At 35.6% G+C, this 13,823-nt stretch overlaps 1 protein-coding gene across 1 annotated transcript in view; it reads left to right on the top strand.

Moving 5' to 3' along the window:
* Nucleotides 1-7,955: 7,955 nt before the first annotated feature.
* LOC121369265 (TBC1 domain family member 30-like) overlaps nt 7,956-13,823 on the top strand; it is a 64,251-nt gene continuing 58,383 nt past the window's right edge. Inside the window, exon 1 of the mRNA XM_041494227.1 lies at nt 7,956-8,371. Within this exon, the coding sequence (XP_041350161.1) occupies nt 7,978-8,371 (394 nt within the window). The 5' untranslated portion in view covers nt 7,956-7,977. The remainder of the gene's footprint in view (nt 8,372-13,823) is intronic.

Below are 13,823 nucleotides of genomic sequence, written 5' to 3'. Positions count from 1 at the left end.
TGGTTTGTGCTATCCTGCCTGTGGGAAGCGCAAATAAAAGATCCCTTGCTGCCTATCGGAAGAGTAGCCCATGTAGTGACGACAGCGGGTTTCCTCTCAAAATCTGTGTAGTCCTGAACCATATGTCTGACGCAATATAACCGTAAATAAAATGTGTTGTGGGCGTCGTTAAATAAAACACTTCTTTGGTACATATTTGTTCAGGGTTGAAAATTAACATGAAAATCATGGTTGCCAGCAGGGCCAGTTGAAGAAAAATCTTACTGGCCCTTCTCAAATTCAACTAGGCTTCCAATTTAACTGCACAGCCTAAATCAAAACTAGAATGTTCTTTGTTGAATAATAACCATGTATTTAGTACATTTGCGTCAAAAGGAAACCGATGAATTGGCATGTAACTTCAAAACGAATAAAGTTAAAATTCATAGTAGAAACATATTATTGTTTTAAACCCATATCAACCCAAATCACATTTAAAGAGAAAAAAAGAAATAGTCCAGTAAAAATAAAAGTTACTTTAAAAGTTATCATTAAATAATACAGATTAAATATAATTTTTAATACAGGGATATAAATAAAAATTCTAAAATTACAGTTTTTTTCGTTCAGATTACGTTGGATTTATTCTATGCAGTTTTATAAATATATATTGTTTTTATTTACACTGAATGTTTTACCCCAAAAAAATGGTATTTCAGATGATATGGGTTTACAATTTAATAAATTAATATGTTTTTATATGAATTTTATCTTTAGGCCTACATGCCAGTTAACTGACTTTTGAAATAATCCATGTAGTAATGGAACTTTTATTGTTAGTGTGAGTTAAAAGTACATGTTAAAATTTGATTTTGTCCCAGAATAATATAAGCTAATTAAATATGATTAATACATTGAATAATGTCAAAAAGTAGGTCTACTAAACAATTATGGCGTATCCAGTCCATTAATCTGACAACTTTAAAAAACATATATATTATTTTAAAGCCTTGGCTGAGTCTGGTAAGTGGCGTTGTCAAAATATAGAACATGTTCTATAATGTCGTCTGTTGCCATATCTGTAGTTCGCGCCAGCACAATAGCGGTGTGTTTTGTCACATTCGATTCGGTTTCAGTGCGTTAATTTTTCACCTGGTACCATATTCACCAGATTCTAAAATCAATGGTTGCCCAATGGACTACCTTTGTGAAATTCATAGTCGCCCATAGCCAATAAAGGTTGCTACTGGCAACCGGGCGACTGCTAATTTTCAACCCTGTTTGTTGATGTAGTAGATGGTATCTTGTGTACATATGCAAGGTAAGAACATACCATTAGTAATGTAAATGTCTTTAAAAATCTGTGTAAAATGCCTATAATCATGATAATTGGTTCCTATAAAACTCCTATATTTGACCTCAAAATTCCTATAAAACTCCTATATTTTGGTATGCAAATTCCTATATTTCCTATATTTTATTATGTACAAGTGGCTGGGAGGCCTGTGCAGTGTAAGAGATGACCAGTAGCCTAATAAAGGATACAAGTAAAATTACTGATGTTCCTTTCTAATGATAGAAAAATACTGAGGAGTGATATATAATGGTGTGTGATCTAGCCAGTCTGCACTGAACAATAGTACAATTTTAAATTTGATTTAAAATAAATTAAAATGTTTAATGCTGTACGTGGTTAGGCTACAGGTTTTTCAAATGTTCCTTGTACCTTTACCTCCAGTATGGATAGAGTGATTTATTGGTTAATGTATTCTATTATCATCCATTAAAGTCTTTTGTAGGAGATATCACAGACACTATAATTTGCAATATTCTCCTAGAAGATATCGCTTCTTATGTTCGTCATTGTGTTTGTTTTCTGCCCTAAACCTATCATTAGTGACATCACACCACTGTCGTTCTGCTAGTTAACGAGTCTACCGCTACCAAATATAGCCCACATTACTGACATTGTTTACAATTGTCACAAATGAAAATAATGATAATGGATGATAAAAAGAATACCCCCCTTGTGTCTTGTGATATCATAATTTATCGTCGCTCATTGATAAAAGTATAAAAATCTTTGGCAAGCCTCGGATTTCATACTTTTATCAACTCATGCTGATAAATTACGATATCACAAGACACTCCGGGAGTATTGTCTATACATGTTCAAAGACTGCTGTATGGCAGTAATAACCAATTCTCTAGCAAGACTGTGGAAACCAACTTATAGGGTGGGTTTTTTTACTACTTTTATTTGAGTTACCGGTAGTTTGATGGTGTATGTGCAATTGATATTATCACATGCGAGATTGCGAGTGAACAATAATTGGTACAGGGTGCGGGGCGTAGCCCAGTAGTAAAGTGCTTGCTTGATGCACGGTGGGTCTGGTATATCAAAAGTTGTGGTATGTGCTATCCTGTCTTTGGGATGGTGCATATAAAAAGATCCCTTGCTACTAATGGAAAAATGTAATGGGTTTCCTCTCTATGACTGTCAAAATTACCATGTTTGACATCCAATAGCCAATGATTAATAAATCAGTGTGCTCTAGTGGTGTCGTTACACAAAACAAACTTTATTTAATTGGTACAGAATAGAACATACAATGCCTCATTTTTTTCCCTAAGATAAAAATAATTTTATTCATTCGAATGTTATTTTTGTTCCCAACAATACATTTAAAAAAAAGAAAAAAGTTCCTCAACTGTATTCCTATGGACTATTCATTATGGTACTCTCAACGAGAATGTCAAATTCAGTCATGCAGACCGTTTCATCTGTACAAATATTTTAAAAAGAAATCTTGACATTGGGGAAAAAAATAATGGGCTAAAAATTAAAAAAGTGTATTTCATCCTTTAACAAAAGATTGGGCTGTGAGATAAAAGAATGGTGAGCCAATTGACTGTTGTTTTAGAACATACTGCATGTAGATGTTGAGTAGGTTTTCATTGGAATAGCATTTTTGACATCACGTTTTGTATTACAGGCCATTTTAAAAGTAAGATATAAATATATATCAAAATGAAAATTGTTTCATCAAATCACAACATAATAAACTTGATTTATGCTAAATTTCAATGTTCTACATTGCATACTTTTCCCCTCAATCAACTTTAAAAAGTGGGACTTTTTTTAATCACGTGATATAATTGACACGATCATGATAAAGACTATTTTAATTTATTTAAACTGCTATTTTTTGTCAGGTAAATAGGCCTATATGAACGATATACGTGGGGCGGGGGGGGGGGGGAGGAGAGGAGGGGGGGCACAGTCCCTTGTGGAGCACCAGCCAATGTTTATTTAAATAGTGGGAGAACCGTTCCTACAGGCCTAATACAGCCCTGAGAGTAAGATGTGTAAATAGCTGTATGTATGTTTGTTTGTTTGTATGTATGTATGTAGGCCTACCTGTATTGCCTGCAACACTTAATCTGACCCTGATTAGAGAGACGGTGCTTGCCAACCAGTTCCAACTTAAGTATTTGGACAGTGAATAAACATGTATGATACACAGATGTGCAAACGTTTGCTTGTTTATACGGATCACTAAACTCGTATGTATAATCCACTGCTGTAATAACCCAGTCAGATATACGTTGTCCAGGTTTACCAGGGTCGTACCTAGCCGGGGGGGGGGGGGGGGGGGTTTACAAAAGTGACCGTTTTGTCTAAGTTCAGGCCAAGGCGGGAATCCCCTACCCCGAAAAACTATTGTCTCCCCTTAAAACGTGCTATTTTGTGTTAGCCCGAGTACTTTCCCGTTCAAGGGCTAAATGGACATTTGGACATTTATAATCGCTCTCTGACGTCAGTGACAACTCTATAACGAAAAAAACCTGCACAAAAACGTTGGAGTTTTGCCTACCATAGAGTAGGCAAAGATTCCCGCTCTAATACTACAATAATTAATCCTGTTTCAGGGCCGTAGCTAGCGGGGGAAGGTGAGCATGGGGCAGTCCCTCCAAAAAAAGACATTTACTGGTTATTGATATTGACGTTTTAAGTTAGTAACCTCCCTGAAATGGCTGCAGAATAGTATTTCAGAGCCTCTAGATTTCCTGCCATGGGTGGGCATGCCCCTGGACCTCTTAGTGCCTTGCGCCGTCCATGCTCGTCCGTTCCAATAATGAATCTGTCCACAAAGAATCTAGCTATGGCCCTGTGTTTGGCGTTAAATACATTTTACATTGTTGATTTTCGAGTCCGCTGATAACAAATATATATTTTACTTATTATGACAAATACTCGTAGGACACATATCCCCATTCGAGGACGCAAATGTACTTCTCTTTTTCTTTTCTTTTTTTGTCCAACTCTATATAAATAACATTAAATTAAAATATGGCTTGTGCCCCCCCCCCCCCCCCCTCCAGATATTGTTCATACAGGAAGAAACCTAACAACACCTTTTAAACAGTACGTTGTGTTGATTTTGAAATTTCAAAGTTATTGCTCCATCAAATTGTACATAGACTTGTCGGAACATGACAGCGACCGGGGAATGAAGGGTGGGGATGGAGGGGGGTTATATATTAATTTAATTTTCTAATAGGTTGAAACGAGAAAAAAACCAATCCGTCGAGGTGATTTAATACTGCGACGCAAGCACCTTAGGCGAACACTTGACCGACTGAGCTAAATCCCGCCCCGCTCTGGTTGCAAATGAATCACTTGAAGCAGTTTTAAATGGATTACAACTAATATAATAATTACGGGTAGAATGATGGAAATACATGGTGAAAAGGTTTCAGGCCAGCTCATTTTGCTCGAATATGTCTATCGTTTTTATCCGAACTGGGGTATTAGCTCCAGAACTGACAACCGCGCTTTCCTGGATCCACTTTTGCAAATTTGCAGAATAAAAATAATAACTGATCATGTGTGGTGATCAGATGGATCTCAGAATCTCTTCACCCATCCATTGCTTCCCTTACTTCCGTGAAATTTGACAGGAATTATGTGGAGATAACATTGCAAAGCTTGGTCTTAAATAGGTTCATATTTTATAATAAAAATGAAACCATTACTTCGCACCCACCCCACCCTAGTGAAGTGCCACCTTGTATGCCCATTGGTAGATCTACATATCACAATCATCATTCCTGCATTCTTTGTTCATATCAGGGTTCCGATATGGACAACCATTGTTTGTTTAAAAACATTTATAATTTTGTAGATAAAGGAAGAAAAGCGTATTTTAAAAGACCTTGCAAACGATTTTCCGTTAAAAATAGAAAGTTATTATACTTAAGAAAACAGAAGAATGATGATAAAATAAAGGTAATTGGTACATGTTAGTAACATATGTGAATATCAGCAGGGCGACCAATCTAATGGAAATATGTTTCCGGAATTTTCTGATATTTTCATTTTTAAGCGCGAACGACCTTTTTAAAATAATAATTTAAAGCACGCGAAAACGCCATTTTCATTTTTTTTTAAATTTAAACCAATAACATACACGTCATAGATCTACACTACTGCTGTCAGTAATGATACTAATCATATATACAATATACAGCGTATACTATTATATGCACTCCCCATTCATTACCATACATATAATCTGCACCCCCATTCATTATTATACATATAAACTACATTACTTATTCATTTCTATAGATATTCTATACTACCCATAACTTACTATACATATAATATGTACTCCCCATTCACTATTATACTTATAATTTATATCCCACAATCATTGTTATACGCATAATCTGCACTCCCCATTTATATGTATAGTAATGAATGTGCAGTGTATATCAAATATATAATCATAATTGTGGAATGCAGAATATATTTTTATTATATAACATTTAGTGTAATATCTTAAAATATTAGTGAAATAAAAGTGTTATCAGTCACTCAGTGACGATAACACATTTTAGAGTGAAAATTTCACTCTAAAATGTGTTATCGTCATTACATAGAAAGTGTTCTTTTTACTGTAAGAAAGCCCGAACTATTTTTCTGCTGGCATTTTAAAAATAAACGTAGTGTGTGTACATTATATGTAAATGAATACGAATTAATGTGGAGTGCATAATATAATAATGAATAGTAATGAATGTGGAGTGTAGAGTATATGTATAACAAGTTATAACTATGTAAAAAAAAAAAAAAAAAAAAAAAAAGTAAATCGTAATGAAAGTCAAACTTGATCTATAAAGCTATACACACAATTTCAGCTCAATATCTTGAGGCATTGCGAAAACTAATTTAAGGGCCATATCTCTTTTAAAAAAAAAGGTAAATCCTGAAGCTATAAAGCTATACGCAAAATATCAGCTCAATATATTGAGGAATTTAGGGGTGGGGAAAAATCCGGAAAACTAATTCGGTCAAACTTGATATGTAATGGTATATGACAAAATTATACATGTATAACAAATTTCTCCTTAATATCGCGAGGTATTGTGGGGAAAAAAACCCATCCTAAAATTCTATTTGTGATAGACGGACGGACAGACCGAAGGACGGAGATGAAACCTATAGTCCCCTCTGGTTGGACCGGTATGGGACTAATAATGATTGTGGATTATATTCATTGAATAGCACTAAAATTACTATCAATCTAAAGTTCTTTTTATAAACAATTAATGTAATTAGTATTTAAGAATAGTAGTGGAGAGTGCATATTATACGTATATAATAACTAGGGGAGCGCAAATAATTCAAGGAGAGTGCGTATACTAATAACTGGGGGGAGTGCATATTCCTGGGGAGTGCAAATTAAATGTTACAGCTAAGTGAGCGTTCGCCTGAGGTGCGATACGTCGTCGGATCGAGCGCCCTCGATGACCTCGGAGTTTTTGTTTCCCGTACTGTAAGGAAGAGCAAGTTTCATAAGTTTGATTGTCAAACTGTTGCTGGTGTCAAAACGCCAGCAAAATCTAGGCCAAATAAGAATACCAAACCCACTTGAGAATGTTATATAGTCCTGTGTATATCCAGCAAGGAATGGTCATGCGACAGTGTTGGGTGAAAGTAGACTCATTTTGTTTTTACTTGGCAGCTAACGATGGGCGGGGGTTAAAACATTACCCTCCCTGGGTCCGCTACTGCCATCGTTCTGCTAAACAAGGAAAAGTGTAACCTATCTGATGGCAGAGGTTTTCGATTAAAGGGACATACACTAGTTTTTAAACACTAAGGCATATTTTTTACTATTAGAGGCCTTTTTTGAAAACTGAAATCATACTTTGCTTAGATTTTATTGGTTAGGTTATCCATTTCCGTACATTCGAAGTGTGTTTTGGTCATCCTGGTGTTTTTACTATCACAAAATGCATTTCTCATATTTTTAGAAACGCACGTGCGTCTGAGAAGCAACATTTGTGGAGTCGAGTTTTGGTCCATTTTTTAAAGGGTATTTCACCATTTTAAAGTCACAGACTCATGTTTCTCTCATAACTTTATCCAAATGTGTTACAGGTTTGTAGATTAACTAAAGTTAGTGTTAATTTTCACGGGTTGAAACTAGGGTATGTTCCTTTAACAAAATAATAATAATTGATTTTGTTTTTAAACGCGTTCAGTATATTGAATATTTCTATGGATGTAATATAAACATTGCACGTTTAATACAATGTATATCTCGTTTGCGATCTCTCTCTCTCTCTCTCTCTCTCTCTCTCTCTCTCTCTCTCTCTCTCTCTCTCTCTCTCTCTCCCCCCCCCCCCCCCCCCCCCCCCCAGGTATAAAAGTATATTAACACTACTCGTGCATCCTTTCACTTGCAGTGTATAGTTTTCTGACGAACAGAAACCACGTAATAAAAGTGTTGGTTTAAACACTCCGATACGATATGTGTATCACAATGACATTAATAAAACTATCGATTTTGATAAGCCACACGGGCGAGCAACAGGCGGCGACACTTTTAGGTGAATTACAAAACGTGTCTCAGTCACGGCGCGTGCACAACGGGGCAAACAACATATGTACTGCAGTGACTAGCGACAAGTCCGGATGGCAAAATGGACGGGAAGGTTGACAGGAGGGTGTCTCATTCGGACTCTGACGACGAAATATTCCACCCTGGCTGCACCTACACCCCGAGGTGGTGCACCATGGATTCTAGCATGCACTTCACCAGTTGTGGCAGTCTGTCGTCCGACGGTGCGGACGGAGACGTAGGGGACGGCGGCAAACATGGCTGCAGGTTTCAACGTCAGCATTCGATCGTGGACGGACTGCTGTTCGAGATCTACGACCGCTGGCACGGCGGCAGCCTCAGGGACAGCTTCGACAGCGATACCCTGACCGAGTGTTCCAGCACTTCGGAAGTTTTCTACAGACACTCGTTTGGGTCGGTTGGCAGACGACACTCGATTTCCAGACAGTTCCAGAGGGCATTTTTCGAAAACCAAAGTAAGTTTAGTGCTGACTTTGTACTGACTGTAATAATACAGTATGTCCAAAGGAACTTGAACTTGAAACTTGTTTTACATGGTCAGCGGTTTAATCCGTGGGTGAAACCAAAGGAAGTTATAGTACTGATTTTAACAATACAGTATATCCACTGAATTAGAACTGGGCTTCTACCCCTCTTTACCGAGAGGATTAGCATAATATCAGTTATAAGAGGTCTAATTCATTAAACTCTTTCAGTCTTTGCGATCACCCAATGCAATTAAATTGTAAGAAAAAAACTTGTAAAGACATAGGGTTTTGCCTAACAGAGCTACTACAGTTAAAGAGAGCTTTGTGAATTAGACCTAGGTTAGTCTGAGCAGGGGCACTCTCAACAAGTCTCTTTTGATTAAAATAAATATTGGTTTTCCCAAACCACTTTGAAATTTATTAACAGGCTGTGAAAGATACCAGTGATATTGCATAGTGACTATGGGATGTAACTGTTAAGTTATTGAGTTACAAAATAATTTAATGTGCAATATCAAGATCTATTCATTTTACATCAAAAGTAATACACCTCGTGATTGGGACTGCTATATGATTAAAGCATCTGGCAAGAGTTCCTCTCATTCCACATAACAAATGGTTTTTTGCTTTTTTTTAACTTGTTTGTTATGACTAGTATTAGGTTAAGTTTAGGGTCAGGTTTCATTAAGAATACCAACATAATATTCATATTTGGTAATTCAATATCACCATGCAAATTCAATACACCAAAAGGGGCAGCAGCAGAACTGTTTCCGTTTGGTTATAGCCTGTTTGTGTCAAAAGGGAACCGATGAATTGGCATGTAACCCTATAAAGAATAATGTTCAAATTCATATCAAAATGTTATTCTTTCAAACCGATACCAACTTGTAAAAAAAAAAAAAAAATCTTAAATATAAAAATTGAAATATTTTCAAATGATCATCATATTTCTTAGTTTAAATTTCCTTTTTTGAAAACAGGATTGAAGGTTACTGATGGAACAGCCAAGGTGAAGCAACCAAAATTCTGCTTTTACTCCATGTGTACTGCATTGATTATTACTTAAGGTAAAACTGCATATCTTGGCTGTTGCAGTATTTGTCTTCACCCATGTTTTAGAAATGAGTTTTAATTTGATGATAATCTGTCAAGAAACCTTTATTATTTTCAGCCAAAAATTTAGGTTTTTTGCCAAAACTTTTATTAGAGTAGGTATGGGTTTAAAACTTAATAGAATGTTTTTATTGGAGTTTTACCATTAAACAGTATATACCTCTGGTAGTTATATGCCTGTCCATTGGTTCCCTTTTGCCACAAATAGATATAATGCTAGTGCTGACTATATCACATGCAAAATGTATTGTTCTCTACTTTAACACAGATAAGCAAATTACTATTTCACTAGTTCATTGTACAAACAGAACCCCATAACCTAAGCCTGTAGGTTAATTATTATTATTATTATTATTATTGTTGTTTCAAATGAGCTCTGAGCTGGCAGTTAAGTAGGAAAGTTGGCCTCAGGCAACAAGAGATGTGCCATGCATCAGTCCTAAATGTTGTTAGCTATATGTTTATACCACCTATTTCTGTACATGGCATTTATAACCGGCACTTGACAAAACTTTGCATTTAAATTAAAACATTTTTAAATCATTAATGATTTTAACAAAACACGTTAAAAATTGAAAAAAATTGATGATTTAAATGTTTTTAAGCAAATTAGAAAATAAAGTCATCATCAACCAATATTAACAGTTAACATTCTGTTTTAATAAATATATAAACAAACTTCAAGATAATTTAAATGGAGGGAGGGTGAATTAAATAGATTTTAATTCTTTATGCCATTGATTTTTGCGTTGTCTTGTCAAAATAGTCTTCGAGACAAAAGGATTTATTAGCCAATGAGAACTGATAATTTTTCTTGTCTTGATATCGAAAAGTTGGAACAAAAAGTATAAATTGTGGAATCGAAGAATTCTAGGGATTAGAAATAAACCGATTTATTAAGGTAAAAATGGGTCTTTTATGAGACGTTATCCTCAAAAACCAGGTTTTAAGCAAATTTTAACATCTTTTTTGACTAAAAGTTATTTACAGCTGTTGCACTTGTAGCTAACTTATGCATCACATACACATGATTGTCAGGTTAACTATACACCACAATGTAATCAATTTCCACTGTGTTGTTTTTCATTGCATGTATGTCACTGGTGACCTGGTCATCAACTTGGAGCAGCCAGTCGTATGTCTTAAAATTGTCAACACACATATGTGTATAAGCAACTGTGTTATAAAAAAAATAATGTGTGATGTTCTCACCAATAGGTGTATAAGAAAGTGGTTTACATCGTTTCTATACATGTATGCGCATGTGCGTCTAAAATAAGGCATTTAGAGAAAAAAATAAATAAACAAGATACCAGTTATTAGCAAATTTATATCCCTCATCAAATATTTTTCAAGTGTCACTTGCTAAAGTTTGTGATAACTAAAAATTATTTCACTTAGGACATAAATTTGATAATAACTGGTTTATCGTTTATTATCCTCTATATATCTCAGGCGCTTTGTTGTTTCGTTCGCCAAGAACATGGTAAATAATTGTTGTGTCAAGGGGTGGATCTAATTATACAGTCGTGCTAAAAAAAAAAAGGCAAAAGGGCATTTTTTATAAAAGGGGGTGTCGAACCTCCTGACCCCCCACCCTTTATCCACTACGTTCACATTTCATGGCTCTGCAATACTGACATAAAACACGATTTTGCTGCTGAAATTATTCATGAAGAAAAGCTACTTTGAGCAAACCCAGCAAAAACACCACCTCAAGGGCAGGTTTAAAAAAGCAATTGTAACCCAGTGTTAAACAAGGGTTATTGAAAACCAGACATGTGAAATGCACAGTAAACATATGTTTCCAAAACCCACCAATAACCCAGACATGAAATTGGCCCTAAACGTTTTTATAAGCACCAGACCCGGAAGCCTATTTGCATTGAATCATAAAATTCTGTTTAACATTCTATCAACTTGTCTACATAACAAAAATTATGGTTTTGGCAACTATCGGATACCACGAGCAACATATGGACTCAGACGAAAAGGTCAAATATATTAATACATTCTGCTGTTGCTAATAAATGTGTCAGGATGCAGAGAATGTCATTGCTAACAACATACGCTGTTAAAATTAAATAATGTTATACTATCTAGCACATTAAACCCACTGTATGCATTAATGATAGGTTTGTTACATAAATAATTACCATGGCAATCTTTAATCACAACATGTCAGGGTTTTTTGTGTTTCAGTAACGTTTTGCAGGATTTGGTTATTTGCTTTTGTTTTGCAGTTTTGTTAAAGGTACCGTGACCTCTTAAAGTGACTATCCTGAATTTGCTACAGGTTGTAAGATATTTCTGATTATAAATAGAGGATTCGTCACAAGTGTTTTTCAATATGGAATGTATTAACGAAGTCTATGTTAAATGTTATCTGTCTCTGCCCAGACAAATACTGATTAACTAGACAAGGTTGATATTTTACATATTAAAAAACATGAGTAGCAAGATTTCTAAAATAACATTTTAATTTGATATTTAGTAAATCAAAGTTTTGAAGTCGCCTCACTGGTAATATGACGTCATCACAATTAGCACAAATTTAGTTTGACAACATACCACATTTCAACTAAATCTCATTAAAATCTTATGCTCAGGTATACAAGTGTTGTTGGCTGTAAAGAAATGACTCATTTAATGACCAAACATTATGCTTGTATGCCCTCGTTAAATTCGCTAAAATCTTATGCTTTCTAACATTTCCTGATTTACAGTATATTAATTTGATTTTCAACTGGGGTTGGGGCAGTGTATTATTTTCAGAGTTGAAAGTTCAGTGAACACACATACCTATTCTTTTAATGCCTATGATTATAAATCTAAATTTTTGAACTTAACAGAACTAATACTTGCTGCAGGCCCTGTGTACCATCTGATTTATGGTATTTATTGTTTGAGTAATCCACATATTTCTCTCAGAGCATATTAATGCAAGCTGTTGTATTTTTCTAATGTTATATTTTTTTTGGATATATACATGTATATAAAAGTAATGAAATCAAGTCATAAATTTAGTCTTTGACCTAGTTTCTAACCTCAGCTAGATGAAATAGAGCAGTTAATAACAAAACTTCATTATAGCACAGGCCCCCTTTTTCTTTCGATAAACCGTTCCAGAATGTGCCAAAATTAATTAATCCTACGGGATATTCAAAATTCAATAGCACCAAAAATGCCCCCGCCCACCACCGACCCCGGTCGGGCTGCTGGTGCTTCCTTGCACCTGCCAATACTGGCGGTCCCTCCTCCCACCCACCCCAAACCCTTTTCCTATCCTGGACAAAGGAGCCAGCCAGGCTGATACCTGTGTCCATGACAGGTTTGCACTACAACAGCTTGTTGTGAATGTGCACGTTAAACTCTGTTACCTGACTTGATAACACAGGGCTCCAACTTAATGATGGTACCGACAGCAACTGCTGCTGTTGTGATACAAATGGCCTTAGGACAGGGATTTTACCAATGACACACTTTTGCTACTGGATCAAAGTTGATGGGATAATTTTTGTTTTTTATGTTTGTTGCAAAAGTTACAGGTTTAAAATTGCTCTAGGAAGACTCAAAATTGCTGTCAATGTGTCCTTTGCCTATGGCAAAAACATTTCAAAAATTGTGATAGGTGTTAAATTGTTACGTTCGAGCCCTGATAACTTGTTTTTAAAGGACCACCTGCCCTTGTTTCTCCTGGATGGGGGTAGGCACAGTGTAACAGGGAATCTGTGAATAAAAAACCCCAACCCCCCCTCCTAAAAAACCCCATGTTTTCAAAGGCCTTGAATTTGATATTAAAATCTTTGACCAGTTTCCTGTAAGAAGCTATTCCAGGACGTTGTGTAATGGAAGACATTGACAACAACATCGGCATCAGAAGATGGCAGCAACTGGGGGGCCACGTATTAAATGCAAGTTCATATTGTGCATATTGTGACCCCCCCCCCCCCCCCCAGTTTCAGACGCCTATGAACAATTCAATATTTCTTGCAAGATCATCATAAAACAGTCTGCTGCTTGTTGATAGGACGACTGGCGTGAATTTATGGACAGCTGGCGACTTCACACAAGTGTTATCTGGAAAAATAACACACGAACATACAAAAACTGTGTGACATAATACCTTGAGGGCAATATTCCTCATGTATATTTGTATAATATTAAGGGGGAAAAAAGAAAAGAAAAAAGTACTGGTGTTAAGTATTTTAAGAAATTGCCACATGTTACTGATGATATTACATACAAAACAATTAAACAATTTATAATTTTAATATTAACTATATATAAAAGGTTATATAAACAGTCAGACTTATGTATAAAG

The sequence above is a fragment of the Gigantopelta aegis genome, chromosome 3 (genome assembly GCF_016097555.1).
Source record: "Gigantopelta aegis isolate Gae_Host chromosome 3, Gae_host_genome, whole genome shotgun sequence".
Taxonomy (NCBI): Eukaryota; Metazoa; Mollusca; class Gastropoda; order Neomphalida; family Peltospiridae; genus Gigantopelta; species Gigantopelta aegis.
Note: the sequence above shows the minus strand (reverse complement) of the source record. Positions and strands in the feature narration are given on the sequence as shown.